At 46.6% G+C, this 22,039-nt stretch overlaps 1 protein-coding gene and 1 long non-coding RNA gene across 5 annotated transcripts in view; one reads left to right on the forward strand and one right to left on the reverse strand.

Annotated features, from left to right (window-relative positions):
- Window positions 1-6,730, reverse strand: part of EML1 (echinoderm microtubule associated protein like 1) — a 113,037-nt gene extending 106,307 nt beyond the window's left edge. For all 4 annotated transcript variants that reach the window (XM_026050423.1, XM_026050422.1, XM_026050421.1 and 1 more), the window contains exon 1: window positions 6,690-6,730. In XM_026050423.1, coding sequence (XP_025906208.1) covers window positions 6,690-6,717 — 28 coding nt within the window. In that variant the 5' untranslated portion in view covers window positions 6,718-6,730. The remainder of the gene's footprint in view (window positions 1-6,689) is intronic.
- The window catches only part of LOC112956939, a 28,101-nt gene continuing 12,380 nt past the window's right edge, over window positions 6,319-22,039 (forward strand). The window contains exon 1 of the long non-coding RNA XR_003251132.1: window positions 6,319-6,362. This is a non-coding gene — a long non-coding RNA (uncharacterized LOC112956939). The remainder of the gene's footprint in view (window positions 6,363-22,039) is intronic.

Raw genomic sequence — 22,039 nt, forward strand, 5'->3', positions numbered from 1 at the left:
AAAATCTCCGCCTGCTCAGCGCTCACAGCCTCCTCTTGAAGCCCTCTAATCCGTAACACGCGCCCTTGGCTTTGGGAATGCTGCGAGCAGGCGCAGCTCTGCCCGCCTGGCAGCTCCTGCACACAGGACAGCACGTTGCTGCCGTGCAAATGCACACGCAGAGTCCAGCCCTGTCCTTTGGGTCACTGGGCTCGTGGAGCACAGGAGAACACGGGCACCTCGAGCTAAATCACACCCAGCCCTGGAGATGGGCCACCCCAGTGCTGCTGACATGTCATCCTCATGTCACCGAAAGAAGCTGATGGACTTGCCCAGGACAAACACCCTGGCTGCACCAAGCAACTGGGCATCTCCTTGGAGGCTGCAAACTAAAAGCTGCAGTTGAAAGAATGAACTTTATGACTAGCAGAAGGGGCTGGTACTAGCCAACTGCACCTATGCACAGCCATGCTACAGCTGGAGCTGAGATTCATCCCTGCTGAGGAAAAAGCCTGGATATAACAGAGAACAGGTTTCTTTTCCCTTTGGCTTTGATAGGAAAGAACCAGGTTTGCTGTCTGTGGCAGGTTACACAAGGGAGAGCTGCTTCTAGCCCTCCAGCTCTCTGTCTTTCATAGCAGTGCTGCAATTACTGTACGGGCCTGGGAGCCCTCAGGTTTCTTCTAAACTGAAAAGCCCTTTTTTGTAACAGAAGAACTGAGGAGGTGGAGAAGAAAAGACTATGATTGGGCCGCTACAGCCTCATCGCTTTGAAAGAGAGTGTGTGACTGTCATAGTCACACCCTGGTAGGGAGTCATTTTAACCAAGGCTCCTGCTCCAACAACTTGTGATGCGAGTGGGTTGTGCACACAGTCAGTCTTAGCTCTTTAGAAACCTTTGGCTGCCTCTGCTGTTTCAGACCATGGTCTGTCTTGAAATGCCTCCTGTGCAGGGAGGGCTTTGCAGGTTGATTTCCAATGTGCTCCCACTCGTGTGTCCCAGCAGGGCTTGCTTGTTACCATAAATACTCTTCTCAAGGGATTCTCATGAAACGTGGATTCCTGGGGCTCCGGAGTCACTTGCTTTGCTGTGTCTGCTGGCCTGATCCCGATGTTCCAAGGCTTGCTCAAAGGCACACAAAATAATTGCTGTTCCATTAGTGTCAGTGCTTCTCCTTGCCAGTGCACAGGGCCCTGTTCAAAGAGACTGAAAGGATGATGCTGGACCAAAGGGCTTGCAGGTAGGTCACAGAGCAGGTCAAAAAGAGAATTCCTAGCTATCAAGAACATGCTGGATTTCAAATTTTCATTTGCATCAAACTGTGCCAAAGAACTTAGATTTTCCCCTAACCATTACACTTATTTTTATTTTACTGAAGCATTGCAAGAGGATCTTTTTTGTCTTGTTTTCCACTTAATCTCAATTTTCCAAATGTAGTGTTCTGAAATGCATTAAAGTGTTGGAAGTGTTGACATAATGATAAATTTTGATTCAGTGACCTCTGTATTTTATGATGGAAGAACCCTCCACTTGGAACAATCGCAGAAAGCTCTGACAATTAATGCTCATCTCATCTGCCATCCCAAAAGCAAAAGGAAATGAGTTTGCCAAGAGATGCATATATCAAGTTCAGAGATTTTCTTAGGTGTTCATCAGTAACAAACCCTGTTAAATAATAAAGAGCACTTCAGGTTCTCAGCACTTTGCAGAAATTAGCTCTTAGTACTTAATGCTGCTCGGAAAATTCTCCAGTGTTCAAAATGGACATTTCTCACCTGCTAAAGCTGGCTGCTCCAGGAAAATCATCTATTTCTTATGCAGAGCCTTCCATACATAACTCTTACAGCCTTTCATAAAGATGGGTATACAGGACTGTGATGCCTTTTTGCTAGTGGACTTGAAGATCTTGAAGGTCTTTTCCAACCACAAAGACCCTGTGATTCTTTGCTTCTACAGTGAGTTTTAGAGAGTTGCAATTACCCTTATGAACAAGGATGAATTGTATAGGTGCCAGTGAGTCGTGAGTCAGTGAGCTGGGAGCCAGGGGCGATTTCCTTCCCCTCCACTCCCCTTGTCAGGGGTTTTCTAGGGGCTGCCACCGAGTTCAGTACGAAAAAGGGCTCTTGGCAAGAGAGGAGAGAGCAGGAGGGAGCTGGTGTGCTGCAGGTGGCCTTTGGCTTTCAATTCCACCAGATAAAAATGTCTCTTGGATACTGCTGCTAAGAAAAGAGTGAAGAGACACGATGCCAACCCTGTGGGTGCAGACTGCTCAGTGGTTAAAACAAGAGCAGAACCCACAAAATGGGGTTAACACTGCTGCTGGGAATTGCTTCTTTCTTGAGGATTTACACTGGCCATCGGTCATTTTTACCTCTCATCTTTAAGAAGTTTGTCTGAGCTGCAGAACATCTGCGAGTGGCCGGGCCATGGCAGGGTAGACAAGGGCTCATTGGGGCTGCCCAGTGGCTTTGGTGGGGTCAGTACCCCACCAAAGAGCATCTTCCAGACCTCCATCCTACCAGAGCCCAGCACCTTGCTAACACAGTGGGCAGCTGGCCTGGTAGGGGGGAAAAACCTTTACCACCCTCACCCTCACCTTCCTTTATCCCAGGCACTTTGAGCACTAACTGTAGTCTGCTTGCCAATCCCAGCACAAATCGCAGCGTGTTGCCGTTTGCTCTGGGTCGGATCCTGCAAACAGCTGTATTCGATGTGACCACCCGGGCGAGCCCAGCAGTGTTTACTTGGTACCCTTCCTTTAAGGTCTGGACAGCAGGGCAAAACTGGCGCTCTGGCCCGATCACGGTCGCTGAGTTTTCTGCAGTGAGCTAGGTTATTTTTCACCATCAAATAAAAGATTAATTTACAGCATATTTCTGATATCACTAAGCAAAAGCGGGGTAATTTTATCCGACAGATCCCCGTGTATGTCCTGAATCATTTCTAATGATTTTTGGTGATAAAAGTATATTTGTGCCTTTTTTCTTCCTCCCTGTGGTCACACAGAGAGAGCAGAGTGCCAGAGAGTGAGCTCAAGGCTCATTTCTCCCTCATTAGCGGCAGTTCAGGCTGGTCAAGTGCTTAGTGCTGAGCTAAACACACTCCCCATGACACTGCAAAATGTGCAATGAATCCCAAGAAACCCACATTCTTGTAGGTTTCTGGGCTATCCTACTTCTGAAAACAGCTCTTTTTAGCAAACTGGCTACAGTCTCTCCTAAAGACATGTTTGAAACATGTAATTTTAGCTTGGAAAGCAAATATTTAGCTAGAGATTCAAGAATATACTTCAGATGAAAGGTCTGATGTCTTCCTCTACTGAAAGGATTCCAAGGAAAGTTTGTGAGGAATTTTAATGAAAGCAATTAGATTTGCATGCCACCTGCTGCAGAACAGCCTGAATCAATTCAGTTTCTTGCCTTTTTAGCACTGTTTTATAAAAAGCACAGAGAGGATGTACATATGGGATTCCCCTAGTCTGACTGGCTACTCCCTCTTCAGCAGTGCAATCTTTGCCTATTGCAGCTGGAAACCTTGGGTTATTGCAACAGAGCAGCATCGCCCACAAAAATTTAGCTCCCATCCTAAAAATCGCTCTGTGGCTGCTGCACTTTTTGAGGGGAAATAAAGCAAATGGGCACTTTGAGGACCTTTGCTTGACTTCACAGGTTATTTCTTCTGAGGCTGAGGCCTGTGTGGAGAACCAGAACCATCGTGACTCACATATTCCTCATCAAAATGCTGGGTGCGTGAGAAACGGCTCAGTTGTACAGAGGCTGAACTCTGCCTCCCTACAAAAGACAAATAATGCACACAAGAGGAAGCACTTCAATAATTGATGTGCTTTTCTTTTATCTGCACGTAGGAATGGCAGGAAATCTATGGACATAGCACTAATGGAGAGCATCAGTACGTCGATACCTGCTAATGAGAAAGAAAGAGGGGTGTGTTGGTCCTGAGGTGACTCATCTTTCTTTCTTCCTTATATACCCATGCTACAATGAGAAATGAATGGGGTAAATTCTAGAATTCTGTTCACTGATTATTTTGATAGCAATGCTTTCCTATTTTGGTAGGAATCCAGTGGAGTCCAGAACAACTCACCAATTATTTAGATTTAATCTGCAATCTGACAGCCATTTTTCATGTCTTCTGCACTACTTTCAAAAGGCAAACCAAAACTTTGCTTGCATCACATGTTTCATTTTCCATTCCAAATCGGGGAAACAGTGCAGCCGCACTGGAATCTAACATAAAACAGATTTAAAACCCCAGTGCTTTCACCCTGAAAAGCTGCATAACAAATGCAGGAGTGGAATATTCTTACAGAATAAAACTTCTTGTTGAAAAATTATTGGTGTATCGACCCATTCATATCCAGCTATTTAATGCAAAGATTGTATTCATCAGTTCCCTCTGAAGTGCTTCTCTGGGAGCACAACTATGCAGCTGTTCTTGCTGCATTCTTGTGTAGGCTGAAAGCAGCATAAAAATCCTGATATTAATTTACTGTAACTACAGGCTTCCATTCGCCAGGTTGTTCATTAGTCATATCCTTGGCAAAGAGGTCAGTGGAGGAATGCACATGCTGGATACTAACATTGCAGTTGGCCTAAACTTATATATCATTGTGCACAGGTATATGCACAGGCATGCATAGTCTGTATAGTTTATGCTGTAAACAGGGCTCGTGAGTGTGGCTACAATCCACATGACAGTGTCAGTGATATATGTCACTATAACAACTCTTTGTCATTTTCCTGTCTGGCCACATCCAGAAATAAGGATCAAAGAAGTATCAGGCTTCAGTCTGGCTGCTTATTGGGCTCAGCAAAATGCTATTTCTGCACTAAGGGACGTTGAACATTATTTTAGAAAGTTTCATGCTGTTTTCTTTGCAAGTTTTTTATGGAGTCTTTATTGCTAAAGCTGTATATTCTGAAATAGCTTGTAAAAGAGAAATAACAACAAAGGGATTTATTTGGTTTCAAAATGCCCTGACATGAAAAGCAAGCTGTCAGCAGTGTGCTCCCTGGGATCACTCGGTAACGTGTGTTGTGGTTTGCACCGCCGGCGCTGTTTCGGTGTGTACTCAGACACGTGAGCGCACATCGATGCGCGCGGGAGCCAGGGGATTATGCAAGGTCTTTGCAGAGGGGGAAGATCTGGCTCCGCGTGGTCATTTCTGCCTAGTGTCAGCCGTGCTGCAAGGTGTAAAGAGAGCGCTAGAAATGTGGGTGCTAGAAAGGCTGCCCACACGGGGCCAGGAAAAGGCCTGGAGTAGGAGGAAGATGAGGGCAACGGGGAGAGACGAAGCTGGGAGGAAGACGAGAGGAGCAGGAGAAGCAAACCTTCCCTCGGCGCGTTCTGGAACGTTTCCAAGGAGCTTCCACATCTAAACACCCATAGCTCGGCTCGGCTTTGCCTTTCATTCCTTCCCATAACAAAATTCTTCCTTCCCTCAAATTACGCATCTACAAACAATTTTCCAGAGGAACCCCCCGGGCCCTTTCAGCGGCGAAGGTAATTGAGATACAAGCGACTTGCACACAACCTGCTACGCACGCTCAATATCAGTTTCATCATTAATACCAGATGCCAGCTAAATACTGTCCCTGTCGTCCTGAAATATCCCACCCCCAGCTCAGAGTGCTTAACAAGCAAACATAGGTCAGGCCCAGAAAATCAAAGTCAGCTTTGCTGAAGAGGGGAAATTATGCTGAAACAAAAATAAAAAGATCAGCCCTTCTATAAGGTGAGCAAGAAATACTCATCTTCGTCTCTCTTTTCCCATCTTTAGGCAATGGCTGCAACTGTTTGCTGGCTGGCACAGAGAACTGTGCATGGCGCAGGCCACTCCGCATCGCATCTATAATTTATCTATTTTCGCTCTGCTTTTGCATGCATATTTTGTGCTTGGTTTGTTTTCGGAAAATGGAAGCAGAGAGAGAGGGGAAAAAAACGCAGCGCAGCAGCTTTCTGCTTTCCTAGTCCCACTTTTTAGTCAACATCCTCATCTCGGCACGCGGCCCTCAGAGGCCAGTGAAACACAAGGATTATATTATATATATGTGTGCGCGTGCGTATGTATATTTGCTTATGTGAAAAGCCATGGCAAAAGGGAAGAAAGAAGCTGTTCTCAGTGGTCCATGCCTCTGTTAGGCAGACGCCCTGGCGGAGGATTACTCGAGCATTTCCACAAGAATTTCCTCTCATGCAAACGGCCTAGTGGATGTTTATAGTACGGGTGAAGTCAAGAAGGAAAGCAAAGCAGACCCCGCCGAGCAACGTGCCTCTGTCTGCCTCGCTCTCCGGCGCGGCGAGGTTTGGCGCGCGCAGCCCGGAGCCAGCCGAGCTCCCTGCGGACACGGGCGAGGCTGAGGTAGGAGATGCTCTGCCTTTGCTGTGGGGCTGGGAGCCACTCGGCTCGCCAGCCCGGCGCGTCGGCATCGTGCTGCTCCTCGGGACGCGTCCCACAATGTGCCGCTCGCCAGCAACGGGTCGATACCACCCAGCCTGCTGGCCCGGCCACCACGGCGCGTGGCTACCGGGCACTGCCACCTCGTAGCCCAACACGCTACGTGGTGTTCATGGCGCTGGCAGGACGCTTCTCCCCCCGGGAAAGGCGGCGGGCTCGGCGGCTGCTCTGCAACCCGAGAAGGTGCAGCGGCCGGCGGGACACTGCGGTAAATATAAATCTGGCTCTTACCCACGGGCAGTCCCTCGCAGTCCGACATGGTGCGCGGAGGCCTCCCGGGCGCCGGCGGCCGCGGGGCAGCGGGGCCAGCGCTGGCGCGGGCGGGAGTCGCGCGCTATCTGGCAACCTACAGGCGCCCGCCGGTTGTACTGTACATCCACCCGCCCAGCGCCGCGGCCGCCGGCCCGGCTCTGCCTCCTCATTATGGGATGTAAAGATAAGAATGTGCTTTTGTGCCAAAAGAGTGTGCTATTGGTGGATAAATTTGTTGTCATCCCTCCCCTTCGCAGAGTTTCCTCTTTAATGTCACGGAGGCACATTACCCCGGCTGAAAGGCCGTGCAATATTTATGAAACGGCTTTTAAGAGCCCGGCTCCAAAGGCGTCCCGCAGCCAGGCGCTGAGCGCTGCGCAGGGAAGGGCTGCGGGTGGCACCCAGGCCAGGGCAACTGTGGGATCCGCGGGGCGTTTTGGGGGGTCTCACGCCGCGGCCTCGGGAGCCGCAGCCTGAGCAGGGGCTCGAGCAGACGCGCGGCTGCCCTCACGGGGCTCGGGGGTTCCTTTCGCCCGTGTCCCTGGAGCTGGAGCTATTTAAGGGGGCAGGAAAAAAAGAGTTTTTTCCTTCTCTGCTGTAATCACCAGGAAGCAGCTTGTGACAAAGTTACTAATGGCTGTCTTACTGGATGTTTATACCAGATGATGTCCACACTGTGAACACAGATTGCTCTCTAACTTTTCTTTCTGAGCGCTTAAAATCTGCTGTTTTAATATTGTCTTAATGAAGTATTTGATGGCTACCTGCGTAACTTCTTTTTCATCTCTGGAAAACTTTAAGCAGGATTTGTCTCATATGAAATTTCCAAGCTCTCAGCCTTCAGCTGGGTCCAGCCAGCAAGGCAGGACCTCTGCATACTGCTGTATTCACGAGGCTCCTTAACAAAGCAAAAGGACCATCAAAAACATCATATATTCAGCAGAGAGAGCAGTTCTTTGATACTTGGCAGGTGCCCTCAGCACCATACAGAAATGGTTTGGGGCCACTTATTGCTCCTTTTGCATCATAGTTCAGGTGTTTTCTGCCCTAGTTATGGTCATGAGATACCTAAAACAAAAAAAAAGGCTTAATTTGCCACGAGTCTATCAGGAGCTAAGTGTACTCAGCTCAGGCTGCTTTTATTTAGATGCTTCATTTGAAGCACCCAACTATTGGCCTCAACTCCCTGAGGAGAAGCGTTTTAGCAACTTGCCTGTTACCCAGCACCAAAGCCAGCTAGAGGTTCAAGTCAGGATATCAGGCCAGTGACTAAGAAGCTAAAATAGCTGCAAATGTAATAGTTACATATTGCAGCAAGGTTCCCATCTGGGTCCCTCGTTGCGGACCGATCCCAGAGTCCGTCCAGGGTGGTTCATGTGGGCGCCAGGGCCTCCCTGCACCGGCTCCATATGTGACCTGCCCTTGGCTCGCTGGCCTGAGGATCTGCTGGCATCACCCCACCAGGGACAGCCCTCGCCAGCAGCTGTTCCTCGGGCTGCTGCTGTGGCAACATCAGGATCTTTGCCGATGTAAGTCACACATGGGTGTCAGATCTGGAGGGGAAATAGCAGAGCCTCCAGTTGGGTTCTTTGCCAGGGACGTGGTGCAAGGGGTGAAATGCAAGGCAGCATGTGGATCCAGTCCATCCTTCTGCTGCTCAGAGGCTTGAGAAATGGCCTCTAGGTGATGTGGAAGATAGACACACATGTAGAAAGCTGCTGTTAATGCCAGTGAAAATCTGGGAAGGAAAGGGGGCCTGAACTAGGCTGCAGGACTGCTTTATTCCAGCAGGCAAGCCTTGCCTGCCTTGTGCTTTCTGGAATGGCACAAGCAGCCTCTTTAGCACCTGAGCCTGGAGTACAATTTCACCGCAGAGACGGATTGCTCAGATGTATGTGCGAGCTGAAGCTTTCTGAGCTCGACCCGGCACAAGTGCAGGCCTCCTCTTTTGCAAGCACTTATGTGCCAGTGCAGCTTCAGGCCCCAGCAAAGTTCCTGGAACTACTCACAGCAATAAAGTTAAATATAGGCCAGTAATAAAGCTAAATGCTTAAGTATCTGCAGGATCAAGGACTCATGATTTTGGCTTACGTTCATGGGGCAAATAGCTGCAGCTGGTTTTGATGTTACCTTCTCCCAGCTGTGCTCTGGTGCAGCTCTGCTGAAGCTTCGAGTCCTCAAGCAAAGCTGGACAAGTGCCTGAGTCGAGATCTCGCCAGATCACAGTTTGGTGTCTGAGCTCAAGCTCATCTTCCTCAGCAGTTTAAGAAACCTGTGCCTCTGTCACCCGACTCGTGTTGTCCTTGGCCAAGTCTGCTACAGGGGACAAAGAGGCAGCAGAGAAGCGAGAAGACTGAGAGCAAGACAGAAACATCTTAAACTATTACAGCAACGCTGGCAAGAGCTTGTTCATCAGAGCCATTGATAGCATTTGGCACCCACCTTCTACTGAGCGTTGGGAGAGCTCTTCAGAGCAATACTGAAGCATGAAATTATCCACAGGGTCATAAATTGAACAATTTAGGCCTATTTCTTGTCTTGATAGTAGCAAAACTTATTTTTAATGAGGATTATTTCAATTTAAAACTCAGTTTTTATCTCTGGATATTTTGGTTGTAAAGATGACTTTTTATGGAGTCATAAGACTTTTTTTTTTAAGCATACAACTGTATGCTTAATTTTCTCTGTTTCTCAGACTGAACAGACCCATACTTGCTCCTGGCAAGAGGCCAACCCTTGGAAAATTTATGTCTGAAAGCAGAAAGTTTGTGGAATTTATGAATAGAGCTGGTGTCTGTCATGGCAAAAAATGAAAAAGCCAAGAACTGAACTAAATAAAAAAAGATGAGAAATAGTATACGTAAAGCACGGAATTGTAATAAGCATTAAACTAATGTAAGAACTGTGTTAAATACCTGTCAATAATTGCTGCCACTCGGATCTCAAGATGATTCAGAAGAGTGCTCATCTCTCAACACTCTATGAAAACCGGTCACTATTCTGCCCACAGTATACTACTCCCCAGCATAGATATTCTTCTGCATATGATAAATAATACGAATTAAATAGTAAATTTAATTCATGGAGGAAAGCATTGCAATATTTCCTAAAGAAGATTTGCCTGGACTCATGTGATCTTCTGTGGCAGCCTGTTGCATAAACCTTACATGTCTTTAAATATGTGAAGGAAGTGGAGAACAAAGTGGCAGAGCATGTACAGAATACGTGATTTCATGTTCCACCAAAAAAATAGGCTTTGTGTTTGATGTTGCTTAAAGGAAATCACAAAGCTTTCCTCAACAGTGTTTTATCTGATCAAACTTTTTTTTTTTTTTTTTTTTTTTTTTTAATATCAAAAGCTAGGCTTGCCATATCAATCTCTGGAATTTTCCATGAAGAAGCAGGAATTTAGTGCTTGCTGTACGTGCCGTGAACGCCGCAGGTAACCTCTGCATGCAGAAAGTGTATGCTGGGCATAAGGCTTTTCACATGTCCAAAGCCTGGTGAGCTAATATGCCTGGGAAATGAGGAGACGTATGGGAAAGCCCGGGAGCAGGACACCTGTGACACTGCAAGTACCCGGCTGCTTTAATGTCCGAGTCCTACAGACTTCTAGTAAGATTTATGGCCAAGGAGTGAAGAGCGGACAGATGTTTTCACAAACTCTATCCATCACCAAAATGAGTAAGATACAGAGTGGAGCTCAGCTGCTTATCTCATGTGTTTCTGCGGCTTGCTAGGGTTCTGATCTAAGTGCCTAAATACCTTTAAGATTCTGGTCTTTAAGACCTTAAATCTCCTGCTGGTCACGGCAGCTTTGCCACCAGCCCCTAGGGCCTCACGGACTCTGCCCGTCCCCCCTGTGTGTTGCTCTCCCAGCAGAGGAAAACGCAGAGAACAGGAGCCCTTCCTGCAGTTAACCGAGTCGGATCTGATTACCAAATCCTCAATTTTCCGTGGGATTGAAGCAGGATTCTTCCTGCCCTGTTTGGCAGGCGCTCCTATCTCCCATCAGCGGGATTGCCACGCAGCTCAGACGGAAAACGACGGGAAAGCGTGGCTCCCTCCTAATGTATGCAAATTCCGATGGATTCTTTCCATGCTGTGTGAAGAGATTTCTGCGTATTGGATATGGGCAGCTGAGGGAGAAGGGGGGAAGGGAGGGAGAGGGCCCTCGGATGGAGAAGAAACCACTGGCTGAAAGATGCACGCGGACAGCACAGCGGTGGGCATGGGGCAAACTGCCTGCCCCAGCATTCCTGCCAACCCATGTCCAGAAAAATCAGAGCTGGAGCACCTGCCATCACCGCAGCAGCAACACACGGGCTGTTCACTGCAGAAACAGCACAGAAACAGCCAGCAAGCTGCTGCCTAGGCAGGTTTGCACCTCTGCTCTGCCGCGAGCTTTCCACACACAAAGCAAAGGCGTTCGGGCTGAACGTCAAGCGCCTAGAAAGCCCCAGTAATTGAGATTTCATTTCATGATGGCTTTCTGACACCTTCCTTTCACATTTCATCTTGATGGGCTGGCAGTAACGTAGGTTCAGGATGAGCTGGTGCCCTGACAGCATCTCCTGCCGGTGCAGCCACTGAGGGCAGGAGGATGGAGCTGACAGCATGGACAGCGGGCTGGAAACAACAGGCAGATACAAAAGCAACAGCAGCCACCAGAAATAACCAGATACAGCACTGTCTTGCACCTGGGAAACTTCAGCATCAGCCCTCATCACTATTCAAAAAAAAATTGTAGCCAGATTTTTACCAGTCACAACTGAATCTGAGCTTTGTATTCAGGAAAGGAAATGTCTCCACCACGTCCTCTGATGTCACCCCAGAGAGAAGATTAGAAGATTAACTGTGTCAGGTGACACCGATCCAAAGGCAGAGAAAATAACTTTGCACATTCAAAGAGGGAGAAATAATTCAAATAAGGGAGAAATTCCAGCTGTCTCCAGGAAATATGAATCTTGCCAGCGATGACTGTTGGCTCACAAAGAAAACCCTTTATGCAAATGTGTTGATACACAGTAAATAAAATAAGAAGATCAGAGACTCGGAAGAGGATTTATCTTAAAGAAGAGAAGAATAGATGGTCTGAATCTCAGTGGCATTTTAGTCTCATCTAATTTATAAGCAGTCGCATCCTCTGGGGACGCGTTACAAAGAGCTGCTGAATCTATATGAGGAAATAATAAAGCTACATCCGGAAGACAAAACTGGCTTGTGAGCTGTAGCAATAGCTGTGGACACTTTCTCCTAACGCAGGAGATAGCAAAATGAGTCTATATATCAGGACGAGGCCCCACCTGCTGCAGCCGTGCAGGGAAATGCGTTTGCAGGAGCATTTGCAGCTGGTGAGCAGGGTGGCACGAGCCTCGTGGCTGCCTCGTGGCTGCTCCCTGGCAGCTTCTGCGGGAGCCCCGGCACAGCAGGATGGAGGCCGAGCCGGCTTTCCCATCCTGCATCCTGCAGCTTGAGGCACAGTCGCTATTTGCTGCTGCAAATGCTCCGGGTGCTAGTGAGGAGGCTCGTGGTGAACATAAAAAACAAAGAAAAATTAGTTACACTCGGTCTCATGGCTTCTCATTTCTGCAATTTATTTCAGTGGGATTAAGACTGAAGCTTTTGCAGCTGATTGTAGGTGCCTGTGCTCTACACAGGTCTCGTGGAAAAAGGAGTGTTGAGCCCTGACTGTAAATATTATGGTATCGAGTGGTGGGTTTGAGGAGAAGGTGAAAGTCTTGCAAACCTGATTTGGCAGCTGCAAATGTAATAGGCAAACAGATGGTCTCTGCAGTGAAGGAATCTCTAAAAGATTCATGAATTAGGTCTGCCAGGTTTTTAGCGGTTCTTACCAAAATTCCTATAAATCAGCCAAACTGGCCAGAAAGGTGGAGACAAGAGGAATCAATAATTTCCCTGCACGACTTGTAAATCCAAGGTTAACTGGCAAAGTCTTGAGAGCTGGAAGATCCCAAGAGGAATTAAGAAAGGACAATATCATCCTTCCAAAAGGTAAAAGCCACAGCATAAGTCATGTGCTGTAAGTGCTTTGGGGACTAATTGCAGCCGCCCATGAGCGAGGGTAACAGTTCAGCGATGAAGAAAGGTGAGGTGTCAGGCACTCCGAGTTATTGGCTCCTCCTGGGAATACTGAAACTCGCTTTGAGGAAATGAAAACTGCTGCCTTCAGCTGCAGGTCAGTAATGCAGAGGGCGGGCTGTGAAGATATAGCACTTTCACACACACTCTTTAGTCTTCATTTGAACCAGGCCCTAACAAGATAGTTAAAAAAAAATATAAATAATATCAGTCAGAACCAGAAAGTCCTGTCTCCAAATAAATGACATATCCCCTTTCCCTTCTCATCTCAAATACTTCTTATCTCTTTAGTCCTATGTCAAGCACAAGATATTTTCAACAACTCAGCTTAAACATTTGTCATTAAAACTGTCACTTGCCAGCAATAGCCATGAACCCAAGAGAGCAGTTTCATCCCATATTTAAAATAGGCTCAAACTAAGCTCCATGCCAAGGCAGACCTTTTAGCAGGCCCAGGACAGCAGCAAAGAGCCAGATGAGAGCTGCTTGTGGCCAGAACCAGGGCTAACAACCCCTTCCTTGTGCTGTGAATAACTCCTTGGATTTCCTCACAGGTTCTCTGCTGTTTCAGGCTTGCTAGACCCATGAGCAGCAAAGAGAAACACCAGGGAGGACAGTCAGACTTCCAGGCAGGCTTCCCCACCAGAGTAATTGCTGTCCCCACTGCATTACAGAAATGCTAATGGAATAAAAGGTGAATGATACTTTTTATGAATGATTTATGATGCCTTTCCCCTGAATACCAGCATGAGGGTATCCTCAGTTTTGCACCCTGACTCCATATGATCTGATTTACAGCCATTGACATTCTCTTCTTTGCAGACATTCGTCAGTGTTTGACAGCAGGAATGATCAGGGAGGAGGGGTCGTTCTTGGGCATTTGCCCTGTTTGCCTCTTTTTTTATAATAAGCATGGGACAAACAGGGGGATTCACTAAATCAGGCTGTCAAACTGAAGTGCCACTTGGAAAAAATGGAAGTCTGAGTAAGGCTAATTTGCTTACTGCTATCAAAGGAAGAGAAAAAAAATATATTGTTCCAAGTGCTCAAGAAAAATGTGAGAAACTTTATTTTTTTTCTTAAGGTGTCAATGAATAGAGAAGTATGTTTGTCCAGTGGGCTAACACCATGGGTTGACAAAAAAATCTGCCTCTGGATTTTGGGTTAGGAATAGCTGCTGCAGGACTCCTGCAAAAGGGGCTTTAGGTAAGTGGCATCCTTTCCCTTCAGCAAGCCCCATCTCCTGCAAACGGTCCAGGAGACATTTGTGCTAAGTGCACCATGACCAGCTGGGTCACAGCAGGCCACGCTGCAGAGCACGGAGCCCAAGTGCCCCTGACAGGCCGTGTTTCCAGCACAGGGCAATTTCAGGGCTGCTGCAGCTTCCCAGCACCCACTGGCCTTATTGCCTCTTGCCCGTCCCCTCTTTACCTCATTCCTGCTCCCCCTCGGCACAAAACAGGAGCAGTGTTGCCAGCAGGTCAAGGGAGGGGATCCTGGCCCTCTACTCAGCTCTGGTGAGGCCACACCTGGAGTATTGGGGGCAGTTCTGGGCTCTCTGGGACAAGAGGGATGTGGAGCTTCTAGAGAGGGTCCAGCGGAGAGCGACAAAGATGATTAAGGAACTAGACTATCGATCGTATGAGGAGACTAAGTGAACTGGGCCTGTTTAGCCTGGAGAAGAGCAGGTTGAGAGGGGATCTGATTAATATGTATAAGTACATGAAGGGGGAATATAGGGAGGAAGGGGCCAAACTCTTCTCAGTGGTGGCCAGTGACAGGACAAAGGGCAATGAGTATAAGTTGAAACACAAAAATTTCCACCTCCATGTGAGGAAGAACTTCCTTCCTGTGAGGGTGACAGAGCCCTGGAACAGGCTGCCCAGGGGGGTTGTGGAGTCTCCTTCTCTGGAGATCTTCCAAACCCAACTGGATGCTGCCCTGTTGTCTGGGTGTCCCTGCTGGAGCAGGGGGTTGGACTAGATGATCTCTAGGGGTCCCTTCCAACCTCAACCATTCTGTGATTCTGTGAAAACCAAGGCAATGCTTTTGCTGGATCCATTTCCTGTCTGTCTCTTTATTAACCCAAGAAATGGCAGGAATTAGCAGAAGCAGGTGAGCACTTGCCTCTGTAATGCCGAGATACTTCTCTTCAGTAGAAAAAGTCGTTCCTATAATGTGCAGAACAAGTGCTAAAAAGGCCAACTCCAGCCAGTCCCACAGCGGGTAAGGCAAATTACTCAGGGATCCTGGCATTCCTGAGGTAGTGCTTCTTATCACAAGCACTTATCACAAGATTATGCTTAAAAAATGACAAGAGCTTGCTAACAATGCAAGGAATAAACCTTGCAAGGAGCAGACAGAAGAAATAGAAAGGCTGCAGAGCTGAAAACAAAAATACGGTTGTTACTTTTAATGTAGAAAGGAGCAGAGAAGAAATCTGCCTCGCAGCAGAGCCCACACATGAGGAATTTCCACTTATGGTCAAAAAGTCAAGCTGTTTCTTTTGCGAAGGGCAGTGTGGCAAGCCTGTTTCCATTTGGACAGAAGTTTTTTTTTCCTTTGAGAGGAGTTTCTCGCTTGGGGAAGGGCAGGGAGAGGGAGCAGAAAGCAGCTTTCTTTTCCACGCACAGGGATTCAAAAGCCCTGCTGTTTGCTGCTCAAAGGCTCCCTTCTCCGCTCGCGCGCGGCTCGGAGCCAGTCGCGCCTCCCGGCCACCACCTCCCTCCCGGTTCCAGGAGGCTCCTTGGATTCCGTTCAGCCCATGGAAAGGCAGATAGCACTAGCAGCAACATAACCGAGACTCCCAGCCAGCCAGATGCTCAGTGCTGTCACACCTGCTTAGGGCACTTTGCAGACCCCTTTCCTGCAGAAACAAGGCTTGCAGGGTCCCTGCAGCAGTAAGCCCATGGGCCAGGTCCAAGCAGCTGCAAGGTCTGGAAGATACGGGGGTTGCTGTAGATTTTCACTGCAGTCTGTGCCTCAGCAGAGCGGGGGGATGTGGCTCTGTGGCTGGCAGTATGGACCCTTGTCCCTCCACCCTGGCAGGGAGCAGCTGGGCAGGCAGGGCGCAGGCTGATGCTCCCCAACTGGCCCTGGGGACATGGAAGGTACCGGAAAGGGAGGCTGTGGGGAGCAAGGGAGAGGCCGTAGGAGGCTGGGTTAATGCAGCACAGGTGCTAGAACTAGAGGGTTAAAGAAGGGGGTTCTGCAGCTAGATAAATGGGGGACCGAGGCAGGGCAAAAGCTGTGAGGGAGACACCTCTGCTGACCATGTTGGTTTTCAGTGCACAGAGTCCAGCAGGTAACGACTTGTCCCCATCTCCAAGGGGCAGCTTTGCAGGCAGCGGCAGCTTTCCCGGCTGTAAATCCTCCCCCCGGGCACTGCCCTGCCCTGCCAGCTCACTGCCCGTCCGTGGAGAGCGCCCAGCGTCTCCCACGTCTCCTCTCAGTTTCCCTCGCTCTCTGCTATTTATTGCTGTGCTCCGGAAAGGAATGCAGCCTGGCCCATGGCTAAGTCCTTGCCGGGGACTCAGACACTAAGTTTAGTTTGTGGTTCTGCCAGAGATTTCCTGTGTGACACTAAACAAAAGATTAAATTGCTTCGGGACTCAGTTTCCCTCGGCACACTGTAGATAGCCGAGTTTCCCTTTGGAATCCCTTGCACAAGAACTGTTTTATATTCCCTGTTTACAGGGCACATTTTCCCGGAGTTCCTGCCCTGCCTGGGATGTACTCTATGTGCTTCTATAATTAGTACATCCCTTTTTTTTTGGTTTGTTTTCATTAAAGGTTTTACGGTGCTTTTGATATGAAATACAAAATACTAGATAGGGCTGAATTATGTTTCTTCATATTCTGCCCCTTTTTTATTTCTCCATTTAAATTATATTACTCTAGCAAATAAAATTAATCTAGATTCCAGATATTTCAAATGATAGCAGGATGAATGTGAGAACTGACAGGACCACTGAAAGTATGTGAGTCCTAGGGCCCTTCCAGCAGGTTTCCCCGGAAGAAATCGGCCTCTCAAGGCAAATCCAGTCAGTGCTTTGCAAACGCAGTGGCAAGAGCCACAAGAAAAGGAAAAATGCACTTTGTGAGCTGAAAAGCTGGCTCAACGCTGTCTCTTTAAAATCTCACTCGAACAATACATTAAACAGCAAACCTCTTCTATCACATACATATTTCATCGCACCTTGGAACTGTAATTAATGGCACAGGAGGTTTCATTTGACAAGCTGTCCTCAGGGCAGACTTTTTACTTCTATCTACATCAACAGCGCTCTCTGCTACTGCTTCCCTTGGCAAAACTCCTCCTCTTCACCCAGTTCTCTAGCAGAGAGGCAGCAGATGCCTCTCTGCTAAGCCACGTTTCTCTCTCTATTGATGGTACTTCCCTTAGATACAATAGGACTAAAGAGCATCATTTTTCAAAGATGGAAGATGATGCACGGGGACGTACACAGCAGGAGGTGAAGAGAAAACTCCTGTTTGGAAAGCCTGCCTGCTGTGTGAAATAATCAATGCTAATTCAAACTGAATAAGCTCCAAATTAAATAGCACGGGCCAAACTAGTCCCTGGTGTAGCAGCAGCAACCCAAAGGCACAAGACTTGATTTCACTGAAGTTACTCCAGGGCTGATTTTGACCCACGGTCCTTTGTGGTACCCAGTGATCCAGCCAGGAAATCTGAGATGCACACATATACCTGAACACGCTTTCTGGTCATGGCTGGTGCTCTAATGCATTAAGCTCATTCTTAGTTCCTGATTCCTTGTTATCCCTGATAAATATTTCTGGTGGCCATTCCCCTCCATCTTCAGAGAAAGGTTACTGAGGGGCTCTGAAAATAAGAGGAGCTATGGTGTTTATGTGCATACTAATTATTGAGTGGCTGTATTTTTTTCTGACCAATTCAAATATATATATATATATATTTATATATATAAAATTTATGAGATATCTATGTAATAACACACTAATATGCACCTGTACTGAATTCATCACCAGTAAAACATCTTGTGACAGAATAAGGATGCACAGAAATCAACACCATGAATAATCAAAGTAGTATGAAATGGGATCGCAGAGACTTGAAGATATTGAATTATGGATTTCAGGAAATGAGTGGGAAAGAACTTAGATTTCACCCACTGCTTGGCCTTTGCAGCACATAAAAGCTGCGGCTGCTCAGCCTGGGTTGTCCATCAGAGGACGGGGCACCGTGGCACTCAGGCAGGGACGTGTGCCATCTTGGCACAAGCAATTTCCAGCCTTCCAACAGATTTTTTGTCTTGCTCCTTTTCATATGGGGGAAGTACAGTCGCGCAGTGCCTGATGCTGCAGCACTGAAGTCAGTGGGAGCTTTGCCATGAGCTTTCAGGGTACCAGGCCAGTGCCGAGCAGCACGTTGTGCTTTCACTTGGTAACAGACCCCATACAGTCCCTTGAGTGGTTTCAGTTCCCTGGAGTAGAATCACGTGTTTCCTTTTCTGACTCCAATGAGTGTCCTGCCAACTTCCTACATTTGCGCTATATGAATTTTTTTCATACACTCTCTGGCAAAAGATTTTTTTCATCTAACACTCCTAGTTCTACATAGAAGTGATCCAGATAAAATCAAATCTCAGAGGTGGGATGGCCCTGCAAACTGAAAATATAGTTGATGAAGTTTTATAAAACCACAGCCAAAACATGGCTTTTTGTCTGGCTGTTTCTAGGTTGCATCTGGGTTTAATTTGGCTTTAGGAACTTCCAAGCAAGAATTTAATTCTATTGAGTAATTTATCTGTAGTTTATTACCCATCACCTACATCTCTGTCACAATATAATAATAATAATATTGCAAAGTGTGACTATAGTCCTAGAAATAGTTATTTTACGGGTAGTGTTGTTGAATGTGTTAATCCTGAATGTTACAAGATGGGTGAGACACAAATAAGAGAAGTCAAACCATCAAATCTTGAATTCAGAGACTCATGTGGGTACTTCATGTTTCCAATATGATTCCCAAAGCAAGGGCTCTAGTGTAACTGGTGAAGTGGCACAGGTTGTGAAATCAATGATGAAGAATATGTAAAGGAGATGGATGTACCTGCATTGGACGTGGGGAACTTGGGAAGAAAACAGAAAAGTAAGGCCACAGAAAACATGATTTGAGGACAGATGCTGTTCTAAACCATTTGATATCCCAAAGCTGCAAGGACTATCCAAGTCATTATCTTCCCAGTTGGCTATCCTCACCACTAGAAAGGCTCGCAGGTGGGGTTAGGTACAATGACACGGTGGCTTAATGTACGATGGGGACAGGAGACCTGCCACCAGGCCCTTTTCCCTGGGCTGTCCCTTAGGAAGGTGGGTTATTGTGCTGTAACTAGACGTTAGGATGTGAACACCGTGTGAGCAGGCGGCTTCCATGGCTTGGAAACAGCTGGACTGCCCTGACAGATATTGGTGTCCAGGCCAATGACCTTGAAACAGGCCTTGTCTCTCCTCCATCCCTGCACCATGTGGCCAGGGGGCTCCTCTCATGTCCCGGCCTTGCTGGGATGCATCCCTGCACAGAGCAGTGTCCCTGGCCACACATTCCCTCTGGGTCTCTCCATCTCCATCGCTGCCATCGAGATGGAGAGAGGTAATGCCAGGGTGATTAAAGATAATGAGCTGCTGATTAGCACTGGAGAACACAACCGAAAACATTTCATTTAAATTGCCTTTCTTGTTGAGTCAATTAAAATAAAACACAAAGCGTCTCATCTTTATTACAATGCCTGCTTGGCTCAAAACAATTCAACTAAATAGGTTAGCAATTAATATTTGTGTTGACTTCCACCTGGCATTAACATAACAAAAGAGACTAATAGCACCTTTCAGACGATTCTCAGTGCTTTAGCTGCTCCTTGGACTATTAGCAATTTGCTGCCAGCGTGTTTGGGCTGCATGTAAGGAATAGTCCCTTCCTCATCCCTCAGGCAGCCATACAAACTCCCAGAGGAAGAACAGCAATGGGAAGTGTCTACTGGCCACCTGCTCTACTATATTTATATTCAGCTTTACACAGTACTTTAAAATCTATAAACTGCCTAACGAGACTTGTTATGTCTGTGTTTAGGAGGCCTCTGCCTGTGAAAACTTTGGCTGCAGCATTAGTGGAAAACATTTTGACCTGATATCGGTGGTTCATAAAGCCTGCGTGAAGGTTTTAGCTTGAGAGCAACAGGGATATCTGCAAGGCCAAGACAGCAAAAAATAAATGTTTATATTTTTAAGATGACCTTCTCTCCTTAGGCACTGGGTTTCTTTTCGTGGTTTGTAAACCCTGTGGACATATATGACTGCCCTCTCCTGGAAAATGCTGGAGTTACTAGTGAGTGTATTCTTCCAAGTCGTCGAATGTTAGCAGGAAGGAAATTACACATTTTTCCCAGTTTTAGAACTATTTTATATGTGTATCGTGTGTATATAATAAACACATATATTATAATGCACATGGTCACACATATATATGAGCCAAGGGCTAATACATCCAAATTCTTTATAATTAGTAGAGCGTGGTTATATACTGATTTACCTCTTAAACTTCACAAATATGCCTGCCCTTTTAAAGGCCAGTATTATAAACTTACTATATTTACCTAGAGCTATTTTAGTAATGCCTGTGGGTGCATCCATCTCCGAGGCCCCTTCCTTCTCTCACCTACACATTAATCACAGCGATCATTGTACTGAGTATAAATGAAGAATGCTTTTATATTAACTGTGCTCTTCTAAATTGCTACCTCATTTTTTAGCATTTTCATCACTGAGCAGAAATGGAATATGCTTATCTGTATGGAACTAGGTAATCCATATAAGGCTTTTTAATAACAATAACTTTAATACCTTTTGCAGATGTTATTGTGTGGAGAATATTATATCAGGCTTCTGCCTGAATTCACATGCAATAAGCCCTTTATGGCCAAGTGGGAACAGATGACCAAGAACAACAGAGCTTTATACTGTTATTACTAAGCATTATTGTTTTGCATCATACATGAGGTTCTCTTCCAGGCAACTCAGAAAGCTACTGTTTCAAAAGTTCGTTACCTGTGTGGATTTAAACACAACCTGTTTTGCAAAGCTGCCACAGGTGCTTGCTGCCATGGCAGGGTGGCGTGGCTATTGGGTCCTTGGTACCCTCAAATGGTGCTCTGGGCTCTGAATTATGGGTATAATATAACTCATGTTAAAATAGGGCTGGTGATGCTGAACAGGAGAGGTGAAAGCTGGGTGCTATGTCTTAGGGCACACCTCATGGCATTGCAGTTGTGGCCCATATGCCCACTGGCCATTGGTGCACTGGGACCGATGGCTATGTTGTTATTGCAACCAGAAATGGCAGAAACCCTTATACAGAGACCCTGCAAATCCAGGGTCTGGGCCATATCCTGACCTCATGCAAACTCTCCTCTTTCACCAGCACAGCCGTAGGCACCTGACTGATGGCAAAGGTGTGAACTACTCCTCTTCTGCTTGGTTACTTTGCAAGGTCAAACCAATGGCGTGCAATCAGACTGCCTGACCTCCTTCTGGACACACACAAAAAAAGTCTGAATTCACTGGTTAGTGTCCAGTGTGGGAAAAAGGATGCATAGTTAATCATTTAAGAAGCTCATTAGGTTTGCTCCATACTCATTATTAGAGTCACTGAGGTCTTTACGTGCCTGAAGGACCTCCTAGCATCTTTTGCAGACAGGATGGAACCTCTCAATAACACCAATGGAAGTAATAAAATTAACCAAAATTATTGAGTCTCATTCATTTATCCCTCTCTTACACTGGCATTACCCCATTAAAAACCTCATTTGATGCACGCGGATAGAAAGGAATTCAGACACCTGCTTTCTTATTTTTGGATGTTGACTTCTATCCAAAAAGGTCAGAAAAGTACCTTTGAGTTTATTTAAACATTCCCTTTTTTAACTTCCGAGATTGTTTAAGATGAATAACTCTTTCTAGGGAATTCAGCTGAAGAGAGAACCCACAGCAAAAGCACTTGCTTTAGCAGAAAAGAAGCAGTATATTTCAAAATTCATACTAGAGAGCATTGAATTCATTTGGAGTTAGTGGCCCAGATATGTCTGGAGCATCTGCATAATTTTAACAAATATTGTCATTGCTACTACAGGGACTACTACTACAAGGATACATTTACTAGGAGAGGCAGAGTGTTTGGTCAAGTGGTC

This window comes from Nothoprocta perdicaria, unplaced genomic scaffold (assembly GCF_003342845.1).
Source record: "Nothoprocta perdicaria isolate Ctin4 unplaced genomic scaffold, notPer1 scaffold_69, whole genome shotgun sequence".
Classification (NCBI taxonomy): domain Eukaryota; kingdom Metazoa; phylum Chordata; class Aves; order Tinamiformes; family Tinamidae; genus Nothoprocta; species Nothoprocta perdicaria.